The sequence below is a fragment of the Manacus candei genome, unplaced genomic scaffold (genome assembly GCF_025592945.1).
Source record: "Manacus candei isolate 608988 ecotype Guabito, Panama unplaced genomic scaffold, ASM2559294v1 h1tg000073l, whole genome shotgun sequence".
NCBI lineage: Eukaryota > Metazoa > Chordata > Aves > Passeriformes > Pipridae > Manacus > Manacus candei.
Window position 1 is genome coordinate 1,486,892 of NW_026138121.1, and position 26,110 is coordinate 1,513,001.

At 65.0% G+C, this 26,110-nt stretch overlaps 1 protein-coding gene across 7 annotated transcripts in view; it reads right to left on the reverse strand.

Moving 5' to 3' along the window:
• PLEKHA6 (pleckstrin homology domain containing A6) overlaps positions 1-25,644 on the reverse strand; it is a 47,408-nt gene extending 21,764 nt beyond the window's left edge. For 2 of the 7 annotated variants that reach the window (XM_051808832.1, XM_051808833.1), the window contains exon 1: positions 25,603-25,643. In XM_051808832.1, the coding sequence (XP_051664792.1) occupies positions 25,603-25,628 (26 nt within the window). In that variant the 5' untranslated portion in view covers positions 25,629-25,643. Of the gene's footprint in view, positions 1-5,763; positions 5,838-7,013; positions 7,121-22,621; positions 22,691-25,602 lie in introns of those variants that run through there. The other 5 variants (XM_051808834.1, XM_051808838.1, XM_051808836.1 and 2 more) reach the window with 5 other exon arrangements.
• Positions 25,645-26,110: the final 466 nt, after the last annotated feature.

The following is a 26,110-nucleotide window of genomic DNA, read 5'->3' on the forward strand; positions in this document are numbered from 1 at the left end:
GGGGGATGCGGGCGGCGGGAGAAAGCTCTGCTTGTCCTCTCTCTCTCTGTCTCTCTCTCTCTCCCAGTTGTCCCAGTACCCCGCGCCCGGTGGCATTGGCGTTTCCCGGCGGCGGCGGTGGCGGAGCTCCGGTGGCTCCGGTGGCTCCGGTGGCTCCGGTGGCGCCGGGGCTGGGCAGCCCCGGTGTGCGGCAGCCGGCGGGCAGGCGACAGCGGGGACAAACAGCTCCCGCTCGCGTCCCCGCGCAGAGGAGAAGCGAAGGGCAGCGCGGCACCGCCGCCTCCCCCAGCACCGGTGCGGGGCCGGGGAGCCGCCGGCGGCAGGAGAAGGGCCAGAGGGGCAGGTCGGGGGGCTGTGGGGGGCTGAGAGGGCTGGCAGGGGGGCTGTCGGGCCCCCCACCCCGGGCAGGGCAGCGGAGCACCGGGGCTGCTGCCTGGGAAGGGGGGGTGTCAGGGCGGGGGAGCAGCCGCGCTGAGATGAGCTCTGTCGCTGCCCTGGATTCACTGGCTGCATCCCTCCCCCCTGTCCCCAAATCATCCCTGTGTGTCCCCCCACCCCTTCCCCCCGCGGCTGTTCCTTCCCCAGGTCACGCCGAGAGAAAATCCCAGGAAGCAGGACGGGCACAAGCACCGACCACCCCAGCAGTGGGGGCACAGACCCTGCGAGGCATCAGCCCCCCCAAATTCCGGGGAGCCCTCACAGCACAGCAGGTTCACAGCGGGGAGGAGCAGGATTCGGGGTGACCCACACCCTGCCTGGCCTTTGGAAAGTGAATCCAAATCCATCAGGGCTGGTATAATCCTTGGGAGGAGGGAGGGAGGGAGGGAAGGAGGGAGGCAGCGCTGGCATTTCAAAGAAACCTCCAAAGAAGGAAGCAGAGCACGGGACGGCGCCTGGGCTCCATCCTGCTCCCCCAGCACCCTGGGCACTGCCCACCCAGCCACCCCACCATTCACCTGCTTCTCCTAAAACACAGTGCCCTGAATTCCACCCCCTTGGGGCAAGCTCAGCACCAGTGCCCGGCTCAGCACCAGTGCCCACCTCAGGGATGCCCCTGCTGCCCCTCAACTGGCACCAGTGGTGCCAGCCAGGAGGGTGTCAGGGAGCAACCAGGGACAGGAACCACATCCCCACCATGTGCCAACACCGTGGCATCGCTGCTCCCAAACCAACTCAATCCACCTTTTTAGGGCACCTCGGGCATGGAGAGCATCACTGCTCTCTCCTTGCTGGCACAGGGAGAGACACTTCCATGGAGAAACCACCACCACAATGCCCAGGGGCAGCACCAGCTTCGTGCCAGCAACCACAGCGCTGGCAAAACCCCAGTGCTGGTTGTCCCCACATCTCCTCTTCCCCAGGTTCCCACTTCCCTGCATCCCCACATTCCCCAGGTCCCCATTTCCCTGCATCCCCACTTCCCTGCATCCCCACATTCCCCAGGTCCCCCCTTCCCTGCATTCCCACGTCCCCACCACAGCGACTCACCCGCTCCTCCATCACCACCTCCTGCCCGTGCCAAGGATCCGGGGTCAAGGTCCTCCAACGGCCTCGGGGACGTGCCAGCTCCCCAGTGTGACAAAAGCCAACGCTCACCTGGTGGCATGGCCACCGTGGTGGGAAGGGACCTGCCAGGTGAGGTGTGGCCCCTTTTGGGGATGGCAGTGGCAGGGGACAGTGTGGCAGGAGCAGGGAAGGAGCCACAGGCCCCACCTCTGGCTGCACTGGAGGCTCTGAGCCCCCCAGTGCTGGGGTTTCCCCTCTGTCACCCCTGTTCAGTGTCCTGGGGGGCTGTGCCAGGGTTGGGACCCTTTAAGCCAGGTCCAGCCCCGGTTTTCCAGCCTGGAGCAGGCGCTGTGCTCCCGGCACCAGCTGGGCTGTGTCACAGTCACTGGGTCAGACCCGTGGCTGATGGACTGGACACGCTTCAGGGCTCCAAACAGCAGCTCGGGGGTGGAGGCTCCCCCAGACCTCCCAAGAGAGCTGAGGGGGAGAAGAGTCCGTGCTCTTCCTCAGGGAAACATCAAAGGAAACCTCTCTGAACCTCCTCTTGCTTTTCCTCCAGAGCAGGACAAGGGAATAAATGCAACAACTGGGAACAAAATTTTCACTCAACGCTGCTGTTCTGCCCCTTCCCCAAAGCTGGAGCTTGCTGGGAGCAGAGGGACAACCCCCCCTGGATGCCCCTGCCCTCCCACAGCCCATCGAGGTCACAGCTTTCCTGCTCTTCAAACCCCAAACTTGCTCTGGGCAGGTGGATGAGGAGGGAAGTGGCCCCTCCACACGCCCCACCTTGAGGTGAAGCCCTGCAGGTGATGCCAGTTGTGCTCCTGCTGCTGCATTCCCAGCTGGCATGACAGGACCCCTCCTCGTGGAGAAGGTGGGATGCACCTGGGAAAAGCTCCTGTTCCCCTCCAAGAGCAGACAGCAAGCCTGGCTCGGCTGGCTGGAGGCAGCCCAGCAGCCCCCAGACCCCCCAGGCCCCCCGTGTGCAGCCCACCTCAGCTAATGGGAACCATTCCCACTCCAGGGCCCTTCCCAGGGCTTCTCTCCTGGCTGTTATCCAGCAGTGGGAAGAGGAGAGGTGCAGGCTCACCCCCAGGGCCTGCCAAGCCCTAAACCCAGAGCAGGGCAGGGGGGCTGTGGGGACCCCGACCGGCCCTGCCAGGGCGCGATGCCGGAGCCTCGCCCAGCCAACACCATCCCTCCAGCTCCCAGGCTGGCCCTGTGCCTCCAGGATCCAAGCCCTGCGTCCTCCCACGCCCCAGCCCCGATTCCAGCTCTGGCAGAAGCCTCACTGCTCCCCTCACAGCCCCTGGCTCGGGGGGGTCAGGGATGGGGGGTCCCCACCACGGCTGCTGGGATCTGCCACGCCAGGGGCAGGGGCAGGCAGGGAGCCAACCCCCCGAAGTGATAATGAAAACTCGTCATCCCAAGGTTTTGCTCCTGTTTCCAGCATTCAGGCAGCTCCCAAGGAAGGGGCTTGTGTGGCCACCAGCCAAACACGCCCTGTACACTGGCCTCCCTCCTCTGTTTTTCTAGCCCTTTCTTCACCTCTCCCTCTCCTCCCGAGCCACATCCCTCTCCTCCGACTGCAGCCCTTGAAAATCCTTCTCTCCCAGTTAACTGCAGCGCTCAGCACCCATGGGAAGGGACTCCAGGTCACCCTGTCCCCCACAGCCCCTGTGAGGGCCTGGCAGGGAGAATCCACCCTTGGATGAGCAAGTGCAAACTGCCAAATCCCAAACTGCAAGAGGAGCCCGGGGTGGGAACAAACACATTATAATGCACTAATAAAGGGGATCCACCACAGCCCAGGTCCACCCCACTCAGCACAGGCGTGCAGGGGCTCGAGGTGCAATAGGGATAAAAAAAATTAATGAAATGAAGTTTGGCAGGTGGAGGGCAGGTGCCAGCAGTTCGGCTGCTCCAGAGTCTCCACGTGGGGCCATCCCAGCTCCGGGCTGCTGGACTTGTAAGAGTTCCATGCCAGCCCTGGGAGAGGGCAGGAAAGGAGAAAAGGTTGCAGGGAAGAGGAGATGGAGGGAAAGGAGGGATGGAATGCTGCAAGAAACCCCTGTCCGGGCACCACATCCGAGCCAACCAGCAGCCCTGGGAATCCCAGAGCCTGTGGATCTGCAGCACAATCAGCCTCTGGGAATAAAGTGGCTTGTGGGCACTCAGAATCCTCTGTGTGGAGCTGCATGCTGAGGGCCCATCACTCTGATGCTGCCACTGGCCAGCTCCTACTGCTCCTGGCACAGCAGGGACCAGCAGCCGGATCTCCTCCTCAGCCTCATCCCTGCCCTAATCCCGGCCCCCTCCATCCAGCTGAGCCAGCATTTCCAGCCCTGCATCCATCAGGGCTGGGGGCCTGGGGCAGCACAGCCCTTCTGGACAACAAAACCCACTCCTGCACCTGCACAGCCCCCTGTGCCCCTGTCCCTGTGCCCAGCCACGGTGCCACCCCAGTGTCACTGCTGGGATGGGAATGGGGAGGCAGAGGGAGGTTCCTGTCGCCTCCTGCCCTTGGCTGTGCTGGGGCTGCTGTGAAGCAACCCCAAAATCAAGGGTGCCAAAGGAGTCCCAAGAGAGAGGGTGCCAGTCCAAGCGCCCCATCCCCACCTCACCCCTCTGGCAGACTGCACCCACAGCTGCCACCACAGTGCCCTGGCAGGGACCACCCTGGCTTAATGCTGGCAAGAGCCTTTCCAGAGCCAAAACAAGGGCTGTAGTGGCCAAGCCCCCCCTTCCTTCTGCTGCCACATCCCAGGTGTCACCACTGACCCCACTCAGAAGTCGCTGCAGCAGCAGCAGCAATGGCCCACCCAGGGCTGTGCCTGCAGCAATGTCCCCAGTGTCACATCCCTGCTGCTTTTAGAGCCATTTGCCAAAGCACCTCGAGGCATTTGCCAAAGCACCTCGACTCCCCAGACCCCAAACACCAGCCCAGGACCCCCAGACCCCAAACACCAGCCCAGGACCCCCGCTCCTACAAGCACAGCCTGGCCTTCAGCTCTCCATCATCCCTCTGAGTTCCCATGGGAGCCGTGCTGGGAGGGGAGGAGAAAAAGCCTGAGCTGGATCCTCTGGGAAGCAGCAGGGCTGTTGTGCCGGGCTTGCCAAGCCGGGCAAAGTCCTCGGGAAGGGCGGGTGGAGGCTCCCGGGCACCCGCAGCCCACGAGCAACGTCACCACCATCACCCAGGGCCCTCCCGGCCGGGCAGGGTGTGTGGGGAGGGAGAGCAGGAGAAGCGCCCGGTGTCCCTGCCATGGCAGGGCGGGATGGCCGGGAGCAGGGATGGCCGGGAGCAGGGATGGCCGGGAGAGGGGAAGGCAGGGGATTTCCAGAGAACAAAGCGGCTGCTGGCAGCCGGCGTGGCCGGCGGCGGGGAGGGCGAGTCCCCCGCTCCCGCGCCAGCTGGGGTCGGGGAAAAGCACAAAAAGCACAAAAAGCACCGGGAGTTTGTGTTTTATCTCCCTGGAAACCCCGGCTCCATCCCAGGCACGGCCCACGGGGGCGGCTGGCCAGGATACGGAGAGCTGGAGCAGGCACGGCAGCATCCCCCATCCGTGGGGTGACATTCGGGAGGGTGACAGCCCCGTGAGGGGGTGGCCCGGGACATGGGGCAGAGCAGGTGGCAGTCCAGGCCCTGGCAGCACTGAGTGTGTGGCACTGCTTTAACCAAGTGGCTCCATTGTCCCTTCCCGGGGGCAGAGCCCCTGCCCCCTGTGCCCGGGATCACCAGGCTCCCAGAGCCACCGTTCCCACTCACACAACCCCTGAGCCGCCACCTGGACCCGCACCTGGAGGCTTTAAACTCTCCCTAAGCTCCTTAAGAAACCACTTCCAGCGGCAGGAATACCTGTCCTGAGCAATCCCTGGCACGAGGCATCAAACCAGCCCGGTCCCAACCCCTCCCTGGCCAGGTCGGGTCAGGAACGGGGATTACGGAGCAGCAGCGCCGGGAAAATCCTGCTGGGACAAATCCCCAGCACCTGCGTGACCCATCGTACACACGGATAATCACACCCACAGCCCGACATGCCCTCCCTGGCGTGCTCAGCTGTGCCAGTCACGGCCCCGGCCGCCCTCGGGGCACCGGCTGCTCCTGGCCACAGACAATGGCCCACGTGTGCCACGGCCGGGCTCTGTGTGCCAGGGCTGTCTGTGTGCCCTGGCCGGGCTGTCTGTGCCATGACAGCCGCGATGACACTGCACACATGGGCACACACACACACACACGGGCACACACACACTCACCGGTGCCACCGCGTGTCCCCTCTGCCCACGCCGCCCGCCAAGCCGGTGTCTCTCCCGCAGCCGGCCCGGGTAGATGATTTTCCTTCCCAGCCCATGGAGACCGTCATTGGTATCAATCATTAACAGCCCCGGCAGCTGCCGGTGGCCTTAACCCCCTCGGCTCCGTGCGGCGCGGGAGGAGCGCCGGGAGACGTCCTGTACTCCCCCTGACAGCGCCTTTAAGGGCACCGAGACACGGCAGGTCACTGCAGGACAACGGGCTGGGCATGGAAAGGGGCTTCCAAGGGGCTCCCCATGGGCCTGCAGCCGCTCCTGCAGTGTCCTGTCCCCACGCACTCCCATCCCGCTCCCTCGGCAGCAGGAGCCCCGGGAGCAGCCCTGTGTGTTCCTGTGCATCCCAAGGGCCGTATCCTGCCTCTGCATCCCGGTGGGAGCTGCTGGAGACCCCGCTCTCCCCACCCTGAGGGACAGCCAGCAATGTTCATCCCGAGGGGCTGAGCAGGGGGCAGAGGGCAGGGGCTGCTCCCCCCGACTGCCCACGGAGGCAGGAGGCACATCCACCCCTTGGTGGGGCAGCATCTCAGCTCGGGGGTCTCCCTCTCTCCTTTCACTCAGCTTTTCCAAGGAACATCAATGGCTGTAACTTTATCCGGGCGTGTTTACAACCCAGCTGCAGCTCTTGGCTCCCTCGGCCGCGCCGGGGGCCAGCTCGGCTCCCGCTCAGCCGGCCCAGGGAGCCGCCAGTCCCCGCTGCCGGGGGTCTCCCGCACGCTGCGGTACCCGCGGCGCTGTCCCGATCACCGCATCCCCATGGAAACGGGGCACAGGCACCCGGCGCTGCAGGAGGAGCACGGGGCCGTTCCTGTGCCTGCGGTCTGCGAAGCGGGTGGACAGATGTCCCCGTCGCCCCCCCGCCGCTGGCTGCGTTACCCAACCTGCCAAGGGGTTGAATGATTAACCTCCGGCTGCGCCATCGCCGGGAGCTGGTGTAGCCCTGCTCTGTCCCTGCTCTGTCCCTGCTCTGTCCCCGCTCTGTCCCCGCACAGCCCCAGGGTGCAGTGGCACCTGGGACCAAGCCCTTATCCCCGCTGTCCCCAAGCCCAGATGATGTCACCAGCTCCCAGGACCACTCCCCAAGCCAGGTCCCACCAGCTCAGCCAGCCCAGGGCAGCCACCAGATCTCCCTACAAACACAGAGAGGGGTTAAATCCAGATCCCTGTCCCGGCTCCCACGGGTCTGGAGTACTCACAGCACCGGCGTCACAGCCCAGCTCCAGCTTCCCGGCACGGACACACAGGGAATTTCGCCTTCTCCAGCCCCAGCTGCAGCGCCGGGGGCGTCCGGGCTGGAATGATCACAAATAGCCTTGGACAAACATCTGCACGGCACCACCCCGTGTGGCTGGAGCGCGGAGGGAGGGCGGCTGCAGGACGGTTTCAATCACGATAAAAACCCATCAAACGCCTAAAAACCCCCAGAGGGGATCGAGCTGCAGACACAGCAGCTGATAAGACCCCCCGGCCATGGGGTTCAGCCCCCCGTGTCCATGATGTGCCGTGCACAAGGCACAGCTTTTGGAATTCCCATTCTCCACACCCGCGTGGGACACGAAGCCAAGAGCTCCTTGCTCCCTGAACTGGGAGCACTCAGAAGGTGCAGGGCCCAGAGCAGGGGGATAAAATCAAGCATCTCCCTGCTCCCAGCAATGAGTCCCAGGGCTCTGCAATGCCAGGCATTGCCATTCCCCCTCTATCCCACCAGGACTGGGTGTGGGGTGATCCCCATCCTGGGCTCCATCAGCCACGGCAGGTTGTGCCACTCCCTGTGGAGTCTATTGATTGTTTTTATCTAAATTCCCAATTTTCCATGGGCATCTCAGACAGATTAAAACTAAAGTCACAAGAGTGGCACCTCAGGGTTATGGGGGGGCACAACCCGGGCACAGACCCTGCCAGCCCCCGTGTCCCTGCTGCCACCATGGAATCCCGCTTCCCAGCAGCATTTGGGATCAGAGAGGCTCTGGATCAGGAGGTTGGGCAGCCCTGGCTCTGCCCCAGCCCAGGAGCTGTGCCACTGCCAGCCCTCCAAGTGATTCATCCCAGGGCTCTGCGCCCCGACCTCCTGCAGTCAAGTCCCGGCGCATCCGGCACATTCCTGGCATAGCCCGCCCGGAGCCCCACACCTGCCGGAGCCGGGGCTCTGCAAAGAGCCTCACGGGTCCCAGGTACGCTCCCACGGCCCCCATGGCCCAGCACAGCCCCGTGTGCCCACGGGGATGGAGGGGCAGGAGCGGCCCCGCTCTCCCGCCGTGGCAGAGCCGGCCCAGCCGCAGGCTGTCACCGCGGGCAGCCTGTCACCCCCCCAGCAGCACGAGGAGTGTCCCAGTTGCCTTCCCGGTGCAATGCCACACATCCCTTGCATCGGCCTGGGTGTGATGTCGGTGGATGGGGAAACTCTCCATTTTTAGATCTGATCCTGTACCTCTGCAGGGCTCGGAACAGTTTGTAACCGGCTGTGACGCAACGGGCACGGCCGGGGTTGTGCAAGTGCTTTGCACCAAACAGCTCCCAAGGACGGGCGAGTGCTGGATCCAGGCAGCTCCGGGTTGCCCACGGCCCTCCGACCCCACATCCACCTGCAGCGTGTCCCACGGCCCCGGGAGCAGCCCGTGGTCACGGTGTGGGTGCCAGCAAAATGTGTGGAGCAGCCAAAAGTGCTCCCGAGTGCCCACATCAGGTCCCAGGAGCTGAGCCCGGCACCCGTGGATGCCTCCAGCTCCTCCTGCTCCAGCACCAGCAGCACCCAGCCCCAGAGTCACCCAGGCACGTGCCTGTCCCACCAGCCTCCGTGTACCAACAGTGGGAACCAGGAGTCCCACAAAGCAGGAGGTTTGTTCCCAAGCCAACAGACCAAAGCAAACACGCACAGGCCCCCTCAGATCCCAGGGTCAGGCTCGGGAACTGCTGCCTTTGCCGAGCTTTCCTCTGGCTCTGGCAGTGGTGCCATCCCGGTGTGGAGCATCCCAGGGGGAACCACAGCAGTTCCCTCGCTGCCCTCAGATGTGACAGCCCAGATTTGCTGTCACCTCCAGCCCACCACACCCTGGTGTGGCAGGACCGTGCCTGGGACGGCCGGGAACAGCTTCCTGGTGAATCACTGCTCCTTCCCAGCTTCCCACCCGCGTCCTCATTAGTGCACGGAGCCGAGAGCAGCCCCGGGGAGCAGCTGCAGGGGCGACGCAGGAATGTGCTGAGGGAAACCAGAGGGAGCTGAGAACCCCTCACAGCCACCCAACCGGAGCCTCAGAGTCCCCCGGGGTGGCTCAGGGCCAGCGTGGGGACAGGACACACCCCCTGTGTCACCGAACAGCCCCGGCCCTGTCCCCTGTCCCCCTCCCACAGCCACCCCCGCAGCGCCACGGGCTGGTTCAGCAGCTCTGCAGAACGAGATCATCCCCTGAATGAAGTTTAGTCACCGTGGGATGTTTCCAATTGGAAATCAGGACAGTTCCAGGCTGAACGCGCGCCAGCCTTCCACTTCCCAGAAATCCCATTTGCAAGCAGCCTGTTGCCAGTTCCCCCTTCCTTCTCCCCCAGCATCATGTAAATAAATGTGGTCCCAGCCCTCCCTGCACCCTGAAGGAGCTGCAGCCCTCGGGATCTGCCGTGCCTGGGGAGGGAAGCTGGAAGGACGGGATCCCTAAGCCAGGCTGGCGCTGGAGCTGGGCCAGTCCCAGCCTGGAGAGAGCTCTGGGTGATGCCTTTGCCAGCCTGGATGAGCCCCTTGGGATGGTCACAGGATCCCCCCAGGGACACTCACAGGCAGTCAGGACCAAGGAGCTGCAGGAGAGGACCAGGCACGGTGGCTGCCCCCCACAAGGAACTGGTTTGCTCAGCACTGGGAAGAGCCAGAGGCTTGTCCCGAGTTTCCAGAGGGCACAGATGGGATGATACCCGTGGAGCAGTTAGGTGCTAGAGAGGAGGGAGATCACTCCTGCTTTTCTGTGGGCTTGGGTCTGGCAGGATGCTCCACGTGCGTGGAGACCAGACCAGTGTCCCCAGCCCAGTGTGACCCAGAAGTCACTGGGAATCAAGGGAATGAACAAGGGAATGTGATCACAAACCTCAACTCCTCAGGAAACCAGCAACTGGGAAAAGCCATCCATGCACATCCATGCTTGTCCTGGTGCCTTTTCCCTCCCCCCCTTTTCCTGTCCCAGCAGGATGGAGCAATCCCCCTGTGGGGACAATAGAGGTGACACCCCAGCTCTGTGCTACGCTGGGCACCTCCAGAAGCTGCTGAAGGTCCCCCCTTGTCACCAAATAATTTGTGGCCCTGTGGCACTGGGATGGAGCAAAGGGCACACTGCTGGGAGGAGGGAGCCCAGCTCCTCACCCACCATCGACGGAGCAGTAGGGGAGGGGACAACAGGATGGTGCCAGGACCAGGCTCAGCTTCAAACCCACCACCCTGTCAGCACTGCAGAGCAGTGGGGAGCTCATTCCCACCTCCTGGGCATCTCTGTGGATGCCTGGGAGCAGTGGGATGGAAACCAGAGACGAGGGTCACTTCAAAGGGGCCTTTCTAAAACATCCCCTTAAACGGAACAAAGCAGGTGACACAGCTGTGCCTCTCCCCTGAGAGGTGATTTCAAGCAGCACTTCCAGGAGATCACAGCTGGAATCTGCAGGAGATTCCCAGTCAGCTCACTAAGGACAGGGACAGCAGCTCCCACATGTTTCAGAGCCAGCCCCTGGCACAGGGCACAGGGAGAACCCCCCAGCCACGGCCCACAGGGTGGGCAGGATCCCTCCTGCATCCCGGTTGGGAGCAGAGCTCTGTGCAGGCACTGCCTCTGCCCCACTCCTGGCCATGCCAGCCCTACCGTGCTGCCACACCTTCCCTTCAGCTCCTGCCGGGAGTTCAGCCCCCAGCAGAGCCCAGCCGGCCTTTCCCGCGCCCACGGCCGTGCCCGTGCCCGGTGTGCCGTGCCACCTGCCCAGGGGAATGGTGGAAAGGCCTCTCCCACGCTGACATCCGGGGCCGTGTTCCCTCCCCACGAGCCCTCCCCGTGGCGAGCGGCTCCCAAACCCGACCCTTGGCCACCCCGGCACCGCACAAACCTCTCCAGCACCTCCAGCCCTCGGAGTCTCCATCCATCCCTCCAATCCCCTCCTCAATCCCACCACGGGCCAGGGGCTGCGAGGACGGAGCAGCCACAGCTGGCCCAGCCTACCTGCTGCCCGTGGGGAGGGCGGTGGGTCGGTGCCAAGGCCGGAGCCCCCGGCGCTGCTGGGGAAGGAAGGGGGAGAAGCGTCGCTCGCCTCCGGGATCCTCTGGGATCCGCCGCGTCCGAGCGCAGCAGGAACAGCCCGGCTGATAAACGAGGGCTGAAACCTGAACCTGTAGGTTGGCTCCTTCCTATATAAACACACACACACCCCCGTGTGCGCTGCCTCTCACGCCACTCCCGCTGCTCCCGGCCACACCAGGCACTGCCAGCGCTCCGGCGGCACCGGCCGTGCTGCCCGAGCCCCCCCCGCTGCCTGTCCTGGCCCCCCCTGGGCTGGCAGCAGCTCAAGGTGAAGCCTGACACTGGTTTGGGTCGTGCTCCAGGTGCATTTTAACTTCCCAGCTCAAAAACTTCAGGTAGTGGGAGCGGGCTCTGCACTTTGGGAAAGGGGGGAGGGACCCACCGACGGGCACCGGATGGGCACCACCTTCCTGGCGATATGGGAACGAACCAGCCATGTGGGAAAAGCAAATAGTGCAGTTTTTAACCTCGTGAAACAGGCGGGAAGGGCTCAGCACCTCCCGGGATCAGGTGACTCGGTCACCTGTGGTCACGGAAAACTTCCCCCTCACCCGGCAGTGATGGGAAGGGAGGGCACCCAGAGTGGTGGGAGCCCGTTGCCATCCCGGTGGGACCCTCCACTCGCCAGGGACTTGCTGGCTGAGAGCCAGGCTGTGGCCACACTGTGCCACCCCAGGACTTCCTCGTGCCACTGCGGGACTTCCTGGGGTGGAAGGGCTTCCCGCGCTTCCTCCAGCGGGTCAAAACACCCCGAAAGACAAAGCCCTGCCCTGTTTTTCCCAGTTCTCCGGGCTCAGCCCAGAACCGGGGTGGCCACATACCAGGACAAAGGCTGGGCTCTGCTGCCGTGGCCATGTGGTGTGTCCTGCTCAGGGACACAGGGACAGTCCCAGGCATCGCCCATGGCAAAGGGGAGTCCCAAAACTGCTTCCCTGGCTGGGGCTGAAGCTGCTCTGTGACAGGGAGAGGATCCCAGTGGGCACATCCGTGGGGTCCTCTCCATCCCGCGGCCGCGTCTCTGCACTGGGGAGCTCGGGGGGGAGAAGGGGCAGTTCGTGTTCCCGGTGCTCCCGGGGCTGGATCCGGCCAAGGAGCCTCCATGTGGGGTGTGGGGAGCCCCGCAGTGCTCCGAGCCAGCTCCCAGCTCCCCGCCCCGGTTGCACAAGCGGCCCTGGGGCGCACAAACAATCCCAGCCTGTTTACGAGCAGCAGCATCGCCCCAGCCACCTGCCTGCCGAGCTCCCGGCCCTGCCTGATCACGGGGAGGCACAGCAGGAGCTCCTGGGGCACCCCCTGCCATCCATTCCCCCCTGGGCAGGGCCACCAGCTGCCCCCAGAGCCCCTACGGACACGGCACCACGGCGCAGGGCAGGGGGACCCTTCCCATGGGGCACCCGCACGGTGGGTCCAGCCCCTGCAGAGCCCTGACCCCCAGCACACCACGAGGGTAATTTGGAAGAGCAAATTTGCCTTTGGAGAGGCTGGATTGACTGGGGATGAGGGGGTGAGGCAGCCTCGGGCAGGGATTTCCTCCCCAGGGCCACCCCGAGGGACTTTGGCCCCCCGGGACAGCACCCACTGCGTGCCCTGTGAGCACTGGGCAGTGCTTGGGCACAGACAGTCCCCCTCTCCAGCTCCTCTGGTCACACCAACACGGCCCCACAGCAACCAAAATCATCATCTTCCAGCAACACATAAATCCCTGGGAACGGAGCAGAGACCACTGACGTGGTCCAGGCACAGAGTGAGATTTTGGGGGTCAGGGTTGAAGCTGGGGCTCCTCCTCGGGTGTTCTGAATCCAGCTCTTCTACTTAAGCACCTAGATGAGCCCACAGCCACCAAGTTGGCCTAAAAATGGATTTTTCTCCGCTTTGTTTAGCTTACAGAGAAGAAGGGACGGGGCCAAACATGACAGGCTGTTCCCAGCCCTGGCTCCTGCACCATCAGAGCAAGGGAAGGAGCCTCCTCTGCCTGCCTGTGGGAGCTCAGAGGCTGCAGGAGGGGCTGCTCTGTGCTCCCACCCTCACACACCGAGCTTTTGGGGAGCCACAGAGGGACCCTCCACCCCTGAGCGGGGGGTTCAGCCCCCCCAGCACATCCCCGCTGCCCAGGGGGCCCCAGCACTGGGACACAGAGCATCTCCCCCCAAACAACCCCCGTCTGAACCCAAGGTCCTGCTTATCTGCAGCACAAGCATGTCTGGTGATAAGCCCAGGGATAAGATAAGGCCCCAGGCAGCCTCGCTGATACCACAAACCCTTCCTCCAGCCCTGCACCCCAAGGCTGAGGGGTGCAGCACACCCCAAACGCCCCCCCAGCACCCCCCTCCTACAACCTCTCACCTTGAGGAGCTTTAAAAGATTCATTACATTCCCCACTGCTTGTTGTTTCCAAATCAGACAAGCCACTTGATTCAGGGGAAAGGGGAAAAATTAATTTAAAAAAAAAAATCCAAAAAAACCAGAAACACCAAAAACATGCAACAGAGCAAATGATTTGTCAGGAGAACCCTGGCAGCACGGGGGGCGAGGGGGGGCACCCCCAGCCCGGCATCGTTAGGGCTGCCATAAAAACCGGAATTGCTGATCATTGCTGCTCAGCCGAGCTGAAAGGAGAGCTGTGCCCAGGAAAACAAACCCCCGGGAGCGAGCAAGGGGCACGTGGACTTCACCCGGGGTTGGCACACACACCTGAGCCTTCCTCTTCCTTTCTCCTCCTCCTCCTCGCTGCCTCTCGCCACATTTGGGGCTGAGCATCCCCCGAGGGGTGACAGCACATCCCAGGGCAGGAGGATGGAAACCCACCCCGGGGAGGGCAGGGCAGCTCCCGGGGTCACCCCAAGAGGGGCTCTGCCCTGGTGCCCGTCCCCTTCTTCTTCCAAGGACAACTCAGTGTTACCCCATCCGTTCCCAGGATCTCCACACGGGATCTGCCAGTGCGTGGGCATCCCCACCCCCGGCAGAGCCAGCCTGGCCTTTAAAATAGGAGGATTAAGGGAGAAAAAAAAAAAAAAAAAAGACCAAAACACCCCCCTCGACGCGTGTTTGCCTCCCAGCATCCGTGCCAGGCTAAAAATACCTGGCACTCTCTGTTCCGCCGCGGGGTGGAGGGGGATTGAACGGGATTGGAGGTCGGGAGGGGAGCGGGGCACCCGCTCGGTGGCACTGGGGGGACACGGGGTCAGGGTGGGGTGGCTGTTCCCCTGGGGCAGTGCAGGAGGAGGGCACGGGGGCCACGGGTCAGGCAAACGGGACCTTGCCAGCGGGGTGACCGTGCCAGCGGGGCGGCCGTGCCAGCGGGGACGAGCGGGGGCGAGGCAAGAGGAAATCCCCAAAGAGCCCCGGAGGCAGCGGGGCGGGTGCCAGGAGGGAGTGAAAGGCAGCGCTGAGAGGAGCCGGGGCAGGCTGCCAGGCTGGCACGGGCACTGCGGGCACACGCCACCGCCCGGTGCCCCCAGTGCCACCCGCTGGGAGGGGACCAGGGCGGAGGAGACCCCTCTGCGGACATCCCGCCCCAGATCTCTCCATCCCGCCCGCAGGAGCCAGCACAGACCCTGCCGAGGGGGCCGGGGCTCGGGGGGCCACCCTGGGGGGCTGCGGGAGCGGCGCGGGGCAGGGGAAGCCCTCTGAAGCGCAGAGGCGCCGCAGGACTGCTGCCTCATTAGAGAGCAATTACCGACTAATTATATGATGGCAACACCCAAACCCGATCAGGAAATGGGGCTGCTGGGTGCCGGGGAGGACACGTGTGCACAGGCACACCCCCATCCCACACCCCCTCCCCCGAAACCTCAGGAGCTCTCTGGAGCAGGGATGGGACGCGTCAGATGGAGGCACAGGAGGTCACCAGGGCTCTAATTCCCACTGGGCTGGCTCCGTGCCTCAGTTTCCCTATTTAAGGCATCCTGCTCCCTGCCCCGGGGCATCCAACAGCACCAACCTTCCCCTGCACCCCAAAATCACCGACAGTGGCTCTGCCTCGCTGGAGAGCACCAGAGCACCCCCATCCCGCCAGCCCCATCCCACCACCCTCGCCCTGGCATCCCAGGATGCCCCCACGGGAATGGGAATTGGGGTCTGTTCTGCTCTGCTCCCCATAAGCACCCTCCTGGGAGCCTGAGCCTGCTCCCACCAGAGCCAGGGCTTGGTGGCACCTGGACAGGGGCCACCCTGTCACCCCAGGGACAGGACAGCCCTGCTTTTGGTCACCCCGAACCCTGTGAGCCTGTGCCAGGACAGCTCCTGGGGGCAGGTGAACTTTACCCGCATAAATAACATTCCTGCCGGCTCCTGGTTATCTGTGGTGGGCCAGCGTGGGCCTGTCCACAGCCAGGGAGGCCACCAAGGACACTGGGGAAGGGGACAGATGGCTGGGAGCCAGTGGTCAGGGGCAGGAGCCAGACCATTCCCCCTGGCACCCATCCCTGTGCCCCGTGTCCATCCCACACCGCCCATCCCGGGAGGCCCTCAGGGGCACAGGGGGACGTTTTGCCCCCGGAGCCCCCTCCCCAGCCACGGGGACAAGGTCACACCAATAACAGCTGGCAGGGAGGAGCTGCAGGAGGACGGGGAGCAGCAGCAGCGGCGGCTGGTGAAGGGCCTGGCATCTCCGGGCACACGGGGAGAGACGGGAAAGGAGCTCTTTCCTCCCCTCCGGGAACTCATCACCGCGATCGCAGCTGAGTGCCGGAGCCCCGGGGCCCGGCAGTTTGCACGTAGCTCCCGACTCCCTCATCTCCCTGACAGGCGGGGGAGCAGCCGGAGCTCCGGGCGGCCTCGGGAAAGGTCACTGCCTTTGCACATCCGCAAAACAGGCGTTTAAAAACGACAAAAAAGGAGGGGGGGGAAAACAAAAATCCCCCTGTGCTCGCGTGGCAGAGCCGGCAAAGAAGATCGGCCCAGCTGAGGAGCCAGGGAACATCCCCCCAGCTCCGGGACCCCCCCAGCCCCCCGGATCTGGCACACTGGCACCAGGCAGTTGGCTCCAAAACAATCCCACAGAGGCAGATTTCTATCTCCTGATTTGCCTGAGCTTTCTGGGCCCTCAGGGTGCAATCGCCTCTTCAAATTCTCCGGAAGAATAAAGGCTGGAAAATTAGTTTCGGTACATCGAGCAGGCGGCTGAGAGACGGGAGTTTGGGGGTCCTCCTGACCCCCCTCGAGCATCACCCTGCAAAGGGGGAGCAGAGCTGAGCCCCTGGGGTGTGGGTCCTGGCTGTGGGAACCCTGAGGACATGGGGGACACGGGGGACACGGGGACAAGCCATGGTGACTCCAGGGAGTGCGAGGACGTGGGTGAAAAGGAAGAGCAGGATGTGAAGTGGGAGCTGAGCTGCCCCTGGATGTGCTCTCAGTGTGTCAGGGATGCAGAGCTGCCCAATTCCAGCCATGGAATTCCAGCGTGGTCTGGCTGCCTCATCCTGCACCTGCCTGCTGGGTCCTGAGACACACAAAGTCACAACCCTGCCACTGCCAAAGGGTTTTCCACTGCTGGAAGTAGATCCCTGCACAGCCAGGGAGGAGGGGGATTCACCTCCTGTAACTGCAGATCGGGACAGAGGTGGCAGAGATGGGATGAGACACTGGCACTGGGGAATGACGGTGCTGAGCTCACACTGAGCTGCAGCCGGGCCCATCCTCGTCATCCCCACGGAGCCCTTGGAACCCCCTCAGCCCTGGTTGCCATCAGCCCTGGATCCCTGGATCCCTGGCACCGCAGCACCCACCACCCGCCACGGCTCAGTGCCCACCATGGAGGGTCCCAGACCTCCCACCTTGACCCTTCAAACCCTCCTGGGTGCCCAGCCCAGGCTGGGGGTGTGCAGCTGCCGGGGGCAGTGCCAGCAGGGTGGAGTTTTCCAGCTGTTTCCCCCGGGATGCTGTGCCCACCCCCCCATCCTCACCTGGCTCGGAGCACAGTCCCCAGCGCCCACCGCACGGCCCGGGCGTGCAGCAGCTCCATTCTGCAGGTGCCTGGGGATGAGGGATGAGCACAGGGCTCATCCTCCGGCTGCTGTGGGACCGGCCCAGCAGGGCTGGCAGGCGGCCGGTGCTGCCAGACTGGTCCTGGCTGTTCTGCCGGGAGCCCGACCCACGGCACAGCATTCCCGACTCTCCGGGACAGCACAGGGAGAGGCCTCTCCCGCTCAGCCCAGCCGCTGACACCCGTGCCGGTGCTCCCACCGTGCCACAGAGGCATCCAGCAGCCACACACCTCTCCCCAGCACGGTGCCCTTCCCTGCGAGGTCCAGGCCTCGGTGCCGCCGAGCTGCCGGAGCCGCTGCCGGCGTTACGTAAGGAATGCTGAGAGTGGAGCGCCGGCTCCGTGTTCCCGGTGGCTGCAGGCAGGAGGAGAGCAACAACAGCCTCTCGCTGCTCAGCGGAAACACACGGCCCTGCCGCCAGCGGCAGCGGCAGGAACACGGGTGCTGGAGCAGCGGGAGGATGCGGGAAGGAGCAGGAGGATGCGGGAGGATTCTCTCTGCTCGGTCGCCGCCACGACAAGCCCAGTCTCAGTCACCAACTCCAGTCACCCAGGGATGTGGACACGAGCGTGGGGAGGGATGGTACAGGGGATGCTGAGCCCTCCTCGGCCGGATCCTGCCTCCCTGCTGCAGAACAAAGGGCTGCGCTGAAAGGCTCCGGCGGCCGCGGAATCACCGGCGGGACTCGGGGGCTCGGAGCAGCTGCACAGCCACCACGTCCCCCAGCGCAGGGGTGGGAGCTCCTCCGATCCTCTGGGGCTCTGAGAAACCTCCAGGCTGCCCCAGTGTGCCAGGCTGGAGCAGCTGGGGGGAGAGGGATTAGTGGGACACGGCCCGGGGGGATCATGGACACAGCACAGGGGAGGGATTGTGGACATGGCACGGGGGGATCACCAGCGTGCCCAGGGGGATCAGGAACATGGTACGGGGGGATCATGGACACGGCACAGGGGGTTCACCAACATGCACAGGGGGATCATGGACTCGGCCCAGAGGGATCATGGACATGGAACATCACCAACCCGCCGGCTGTTTGGAGAGGGGCATCTGTCACCAGGCAGCCACGCACACACAAAAGGCGTCTCATTATCCCCTAATTAGTGCCTCGCCAGCTCCTGCAATTAACACCCATGTGAGTGGCTGTTGTTGAGGTAAACAGAGGGTTAGAAGCACCCTGGAGAGCAGGGGGGGACCCTGGCAGGGTGCAGACCACCCATGGGCACACCCAGAGGGCAAGGAGACCCTCCTGCTGAGTCCAAAGGGTCCAACCAAACTCCCGAGCCCCCCTGGTTGCTCCGGGAGAGCTGGATGGGGCTGGACAGGGCCCTCTCAGCCTCAGTGAGAGTGTGGCAGTGGCAGGACCTTGCAAGGCCGGTGGCACTGCCCAGGGCATCCCAGAGCATCACCAGCACCACACAGCAGGGAGCATCCGTGCTCCACGGGGAGAGGGGGAGAGACTTTCCTAGGATCATAGTTAGGGTCAGAAAGCACCTTAAAGACCATCTTGTTCCACCTACTGCCATGGGCAGGGACACCTTCCACTAGACCAAGTCCCATCCAACCTGGCCTGGAACACTTCCAGGGATGGGGCAGCCACAGCTTCTCCGGGCAACCTGTGCCAGGGCCTCACCACCCTCACAGGGAGGAACTTCATCCCAATATCCTACCTAACCCCTGCCTCTGGCCGTGGGAAGCCATTCCTCCTTGTCCTGTCACTCCAGGCCCCTGTCCAAGTCCCTCTCCAGCTCTCCTGCAGTCCCTTTAGGCACTGGAAGGGGCTCTAAGGTCCCTTCAGGCCGAACACCCCCAGCTCCCTCAGCCTGCCTCCAGAGCAGAGCTGTTCCAGCCCTTGGAGCACCCCTGTGACCTCTGGACTCGCTCCAGCAGCTCCACTTTCTCCCAAAAATCAGCCCATGACTCAGGAGCAGCCGGGGTTGGACTCCAGGCTGCAGGTCCTGCCCCAGAGGTGGCCAAGCCACACGTCCTGGTGCCCAGCCCACGCTGGCCAGTTGTTTATCCCAGTCCTCTCCCTCGGAAACATCAAAGGAGTCGCCCAGGTCTTAAATGGCCTTTCTCTGCCTGACCCAGAAACAGGGATCAAGAGCTGCCTCATCCCTTAATTGAGAAGTTGGTGACTTTGAATCTTTATTAAAGAGCTTTAGCGAATTCACAGATTAAGGGCACAACCGGCCACTGCCACCATCCAACCTGATTCCCTGGATCCAACCTGATTCCCTGGATCCAACCTGATTCCCTGCATGCCAGGGCCGGAGCCACCTCGCCCCGCAGCCGCTGCTGGGGAGCCCTCACCGGGCTCCAAACAGGCTTGGAATGGGCTCCCTGTGCTGCTGCCACCGAGTGAAAACTGAAACCAAACCCAATCCACGCTGAAAAACAACAGCCTGCCTGCACTGAACGACCCATTCCCAGGGCGTTTTCCAGCTCGGGATGGTGGAAGGAGCAGGCAGGGCTGGGGGGTGGGACACAACACACATCCCCCCTCCCTCTCTCTGCAGGTTTCCGTCTGCCTGTGCCACACGCAGGGGGCTGCTCTCCCGCAGCGCCAGGAAAACAGGGATGTTTGGGAGCAGAGGGCTGGCGGGGCACGGGGCACCCACCTCCCCGTGGGGCAGCGGGCAGGGGCTGCCTGAGGAGCAGGACTTCCCTGGGTGGGTGTAGGGCTGAGAATCCCGGGGAGGAAGGAGGCTGGAGAGGAGACAGCACATTCCTCGACGCACTGTTCCTGCCTGCTGCGGATTATCATGTTTCCAGCTAAGGAAAACAGGAGTGGGGGATGCTACTACCGACGCCTGGGAGAGAGAGAGGAGCAGCGGCGGAGCCGGGGCCGCGCTTTCCCTGCCAGCCCGCAAAGCCGGCCAGGAGAAATCCCCGGCCCGGCTGATTCCCGGGGGCACAGATGGAGCAGGAGACAACCCACGGCCCTGCGACGGGTTCAAAAGGCCTCGGGGGGATTAAACCCCTCGCTGCCCATCTGGGGTGGTGTTTGTGCCCGATGCCAGGCCTGGCTGCGGGGCGGGGGTGTGAACACACACGTGGGAAAACACACACAGTGAAAACACACACACACACAGTGAAAACACACACACAGTGAAAACACACACACAGTGAAAACACACACACACAGGCACGGTGACCCGCGGCCAGGGCGATGCTGGTGTCCCCTCCCCACGGCAGGGAGCAGCCACTGGTCACGGTCACGGTCACTGGTGCCCTCACAGCAGTTGGCACCCAGCGCAGCCGCCTCGCCCCGGCAGTGCCAGCCATGGAGCTCACCCTCCTGCCCATCCCTCCTCTCCCTCATCCTCGCCAGCCCAGCGGCTGCTCCCGCCTGTTTCTATGGGAACTCAGCAGGAAAACACGGTTCCCAGCAAGGCCAGCGCCGGCCTGGTGCCAGGCGTCACCCTGTCACTGCATCTGCCAGGGGGGACCCCTGTGCCAGGCCCTGCCCGGGAAGGCAGGGACCCCTCCCCATAGCCCCTCTCCCTGACTGATGGGGCACTGGGGGCCCAGTGCAGCGGGAGGGGGTCCAGGGCCTGCCGAGGTCCCTGGTGTGGGCTGGGGGTGCAGAGGCTGCTCCCCTGGCAGGCTCTGCCCGGGGCACACACAGCCAGGCCGGAGGGGCCTGGCACTGTGCTTCCCATGGGATTTTTAGCAGATGCCCAGGAATTCTAATGCCTCGGCCACCTCCTCCTCTCTGGGAGTCCTAATCCTGGCTCTGGGTCCCTGAGGGGGTGGCTCGGGGTGGGTGACAGCACTGGGTGTCCCCAAAGCCACAGCGCCGCCGGGGAGGAGGGAAAGAGCTCCCTTGGGAAGCCTCGTCCTCCCTCGGCAGAGCGAAGGGGACAAGAGGGACCGGCACAGGTTGGAGCAGGACAGGAGCTCTCCTTCCCGATGAGGTAATGCCAGCGGGGCTCAGGGGAGGGAACGGGAGCAGCCACACGCACACGGAACCCGGTGAGCGCACACGTGAGCACACGCGTGTGCACGGCCCTGCACCGCGGGATGAGCCGGGGACTTGGAGCCAGGGATGCAGAGTGGGATGCACGATGGGATTCGCAACGGGATGCGCCGTGGGATGCACAGCGGGGATGCACAGCGGGGATGCAAACGCTCCTGACGCGCAGAAGTGGGAGAAGCCTCCCGGTGCTGCCGATTCCGGCTGCAGAGCCGCGCGGCGCCGCAGCCTCGCCTGCCCGGGGGGACCATTCCCGCAGCAAATGCCACCCCGGCTCCCTCCGTTCCCGGCCTGCCCGCTCCCCTCCTCACCCCGGGATGGCCACGCACACCCCCCTTTAGCAGCTCCCCTCTCACCTCCCCGCACGCAGGGATTACGGAGCGGCTCCCGCGGCCATCTGGAGCGGGGGCTCGGCCCCCCCTGCACCCAAGGGACCGCGGCACGTCACGGGGGGATGGCGGGGCCAGGTGGATCACACCGAGCACGGGACTCAGCCCTCCCACTCCGCAACCCTCGGAGGGTGGCAAAGACCCCGCACAGAGGTGATGGAGGGGCCGTCCCCCCTCCCATCGTGCACGGGGGTCCCGCGGCCGGCACTGGGGTCCCCCCCGAGCCCCGCGGGAGGGCGGCCGGTCCAGCCCCTTCCGCTGGGGTTTAATAGACTCGTGGCGTATTAACATGCCCCATCATGTGATGAATCAGCCCCTGTTCCCTCAGATCTCGCAGCGGCGCAACAAAGCTGCGATTGAGGGCTCAGGGCAGCGGCTGCGGCTCGCGCTCCTCCGGCACCGCCAGACACCCGGGGCAGGGGGGCCCGGGAGCCCCGCACGGCAGCAGCGCAGCCCTTTCCTCCCCACCGAGGAGGAGGAGGAGGAGGAGGAGGACGGCTCTGCGCTCTCGGCAGGCAGCGAGACGAGCCACGAAGCCAAGGGGAGGTCTCGGATCCCCGGGAAGCGCCAGACGCGACATCTCGGCTCCATCCATCACATCCCGTCCCGTGCCCGCAGCAAAGTGCCCGGCGCGGGGGTCCGGCCGCGCACGCGGGGATGGGGGGTCCGGCCCATCCGAGCCCCCCCCCTCCCGGCACCAGCCCGGGGTTTGGGGGTGCTAAAACAGTGCCCCAAGGGACGGGTCCTGTCCAAACACTGTTCTGCCCGTGTGTGGAGCCGGGTCCAAGCCTGGGGGTCTCAGCCTGAGGGGTCCAAACCGAGGGGGTCCCAGCCCCGCAGCTGGGGGCGTCCGGGGGCACAAACCAGCACGCAGCACACAAACACACGGTGGGGACAGCTCGGGGGGGTCCCCACTTCTCATCGAAAGCTCGACAGGAGGAGCAGGGGGTGCAGGGGGACCCTGGGGGGCGCAGGGGGTGCTGACCCCCACAGCGCACCCTGCTCTGCCCACGGGGCCGGAGCACAGACACCCCCCTTTTCCCAAGAGAGCCCCCCCTGCCCAGCTCGCTCCCCCCCACGCGATGAGGGGATGTGCTGCCGTTCCGCGCCCCCCCTGCAGCGCCCGGGAGGAGGAGGAGGAGGAGGAAGAGGAGGAGGAGGAGGAAGGAAGGGAGCCGCGCCGGAGGCACTCACCGTGCGGGGCGGGCAGCGGCCGGTCCCCCCGCGCTGCCTACGGGCGCAGCATCCTCCCGGCCACCCCGAGCCCGAGCCCGAGCCGGAGCGGGAGCCGGAGCCGCAGCCGGAGCTGGGCATGCTCGGGGGCCACCGAGCGGCACGTGACGCCGGGCTGGCACCGAGCACGGCGGGGGGGCCGCGCCGCCCCCACCGCCCCCCGCCTCAGCATCCCCCGGGGGGACAGCACAGACCCCCCTGTGCCCCACCGGGGGGACCCGCGACCCCGCGAGGGGGGCTGGACCGCGCTCCCCCCACCCCCGCACACACCCCCCCCCCCCCCGCTTCCCTGGGGAGCAGCCGGGATCGCGCTCCCCCTCCCCGCGGCACCCCGGAATCAGGGGGACAGCCTGGAACACGCTCCCCTCTGCATCATGGAATCGGGGGGGCAGCTGGGATCGCGCTGCCCCCACATCCCAGCACTGAGGGGGCAGCCAGAAGAGATCCCCCCCTCCCTGAGCCCCGTCATCAGGGGGACAGCCAGGACTGTGCACCCTCTGCATCTCAACAGGGGGACAGCCTGGATCACGCTCCCCTCTGCACCCCAGCATCTCCTGGGACAGCCTGGACCACGCTCCCTCCCCACATCCCAGAACGGAGGGAGCAGCCGGGACTGCACATCCCACTGTGTCCCTGGGGGAGCAGCCGGGCCCGTTTCCCCCTCCAACCTGCATCCCTCGGGACAGGGAAGCTCATTTGTTCCCAGCCACATCGTGGGACCCTCTGCAGTGGGTCAGGCAGCAATTCCAGACTCTGCATCCCAGGATTGCTGCCTGCAGGGAGAGGATGCAGAGGATGGGCAGCAAGAGAGCTCCCAACAGCCACTGCACCCCTGGAGCACAAAGGCCACCCCTCGCCCCCCCGGGCCCTGCTGAGGGCCAGTGATGGCACAGATGGGGCTGGCAGGGCCTTCCCCAGCCCTGCTCAGGCCCCCAGCCCTGGTCTGGTGGCAGGGTGGCTCCCAGAGCTGGGCACAGAGGCACTGGGACTGCAGATAGCAGCCCTACAGCAATGGCACCGTGCCCTGATCCATGGCACTGCCCTGATCCATGGCACTGCCCTACTTCTGCCTGTCAGAGCTACTGGGCCCACAGTGGGACCCTGCCTGCACCCAGTGGGGCCCTGCCTGCACCCACCTCGGGCTCAGACCCCTCAGGGACCTTCCCACTGAGCTGGTGGGGGGACACAGGGGCTCTCCTGGAAGGAAAAGCTGGCGGCTGCCCTTGATCCCGAAATCCCCCCAGTCGGGCATTAGGGGCTGGGCAAGGGGTGGCTTTCACTGCATGCTCTGCCTCCTGCATCCCCCACAGTGGTGGGTGAGACCCTCTCTCCCTGCCAGCCCACAGCAGGACCCCTGTACCCCCAAAGTTACAGCTGCCCCCTCTCCAAGGCCACTGTCCCCGGCCATGGAAATCATGGATCCACTGGGGAAGCTCTACCCCCACTGCCCTCCTGCCACTCAGGAGCCCCCTGAGAGCTGCAAAACAGCTCTGGAAGCCCAGGAGCAACTGGGGAGCTCTTGGGGGAGCCCCCCCAGCCTCTCTCAGCAAGCTGAGCACCCCCAGCCAGTTTGGGGTCTGGGTATTCCCTTCTCCCTTGCACGGCACGAGGCACAGGGTGCTGCTGGAGCAGCTCCCAGCCCGAAGGCACAGACACAGCAGGGCCCTTCCTTCTACAGGCAGAGCTGGGGGTGGGTTTGGGGTGGAAAAGATCCCTTTTACCAGCAGTGCTTCCCATGGAAGCACCTGGGCAGGGCTCAGGGATTGGGTGCTGCCCTTCCACGCTCCAGGCTGGCACAGGTGGGAGGGAGCCCAGCATCACACAGAGCTGGTGGTTCCCTTACCCACAGCTGGGCCCTGGCACCGCCGTGCCAGCCCCAGTGCCATCTCTGGGGCACAGGGGCCACCACTTGGTCCCCTAAGCCGTGGTGGCTCAGGTGGGGCTGGCAGGACCCTTCTCCAGCCCTGATCCAGTGGCAGCCCCGCTCCCTGCTCCATTCCCAGGAGCTGTGGTGCTCAGGGAAGGTGATCCCTGCCCGGGGGGAGCAGGGCAGACGTGCTGCTGGCACACAAGGCTCCAACTCGAGCAGGAGGGTCACAGGGCAGCCCCAGCCCCACTCCAGCCCACGGCTGTGGCTGCACGATCCGAGCACGGGGCTGGCTCAAGGACACCTTGTCTCTGCTCCCAGATTAGACTGGATAATCCCGGTGCTCTGCTCCAGCCCCCAGCCCGCCGACTCGGGATCTTTGCTCTCGCCGGGTTTACGGCCGTCTGGGCACACGGGGGAACCTCCGGCAGCCAGATAGGGACGGGCCCAAAGATCCCGCCTGGAACCCCCCCAGCCGGAGCACAGCCCGCAGCCCGGCCTGTCTAGACACCACATCACCCCGCCAGGGCCCGGCTCCGGCACTGCAGGCAAGGAGGGGGCAAGAGGGAGCGGGAGACAACCCTCCAGGATGAACCAGGAGCAGCCCCCGGGGCTGGATCCTCCCTGGGTTACGCTCGGCACAGCCAGCACAGCCTGCTCCGTGCTCTGCCCCGGGCAGGGAGCGCCCCGGGGACCCCCGGCGTCACCCACCCCCTCCCAGAGCTGCAGGGCCCCCAGAAAGCCCCCCCGGGCTCCGGGGGATGTTCCCCCGAGGGATGACGCGGGATGGGGGGGCCGGCTGGTTCGCCCACACCCCCCTGGAGCTCCCAGAGCCCTCAGAGGAGAGTTTTGCATCCGGAACAGGGACTCGGCACAGGAGCGTGGGCAGGGGCAGGGTGGGATTCACCTGCCCGGGCAGCCCCAGGGGTAGGACAGACCCTAAAGCCGGGTCTGGGCCCTGCTAAGCCCTGCAAAGACCAGCCCAGGTAATCCCTGCAAGGGATCCCTCCCGGGATGCAAAGGTTCTCGGGAGCAGGAGGCAGAAGCTTCTCCCCCCCAGGCCCTCCCCACTTACTTGATGAAGTAGAGGCCCCCGTGCATCGTGGTGTCCACCTCCCAGCCTCGGGGCAGCCCTGCAAGGACAGGGCAGAGCCAGGGGTCACCCTCCCTCGCCCCACACAGCCCCTGCCCTCCCTGCCAGCCCTGCTGTGGGCTGGGGGCTGCACTGGAGCAATGCTCAGTGTCCCACCGAGGCTTCCCTTCACTGGGGGGCACCCACAGAGGGACCCCCCCCGGGAAAGGCAGCACTGGAGAAGGGCAGGAGTGTGTGGGCAGGGAGCTGAGGGGCAATCATGACCCTCGTGGGGTGCTGTGTCCTGCTGTGATGACTCTCACATGCTCACACTGCAGTTCTAAAGTCGTTTGTGTCCCCTCCCCATTGCCAACAGGTCTCAGAGGCCACAGGGAGCCCCTGTAGAAGGCAAAAGCCCCCCCAAGAATCTGGAAACCCCATGCTGGAGATGCAGCATCACCTCCCACATCACTCCAAGTGCCCCCAGCCCTCCCCAGCACACGGCAGCTCC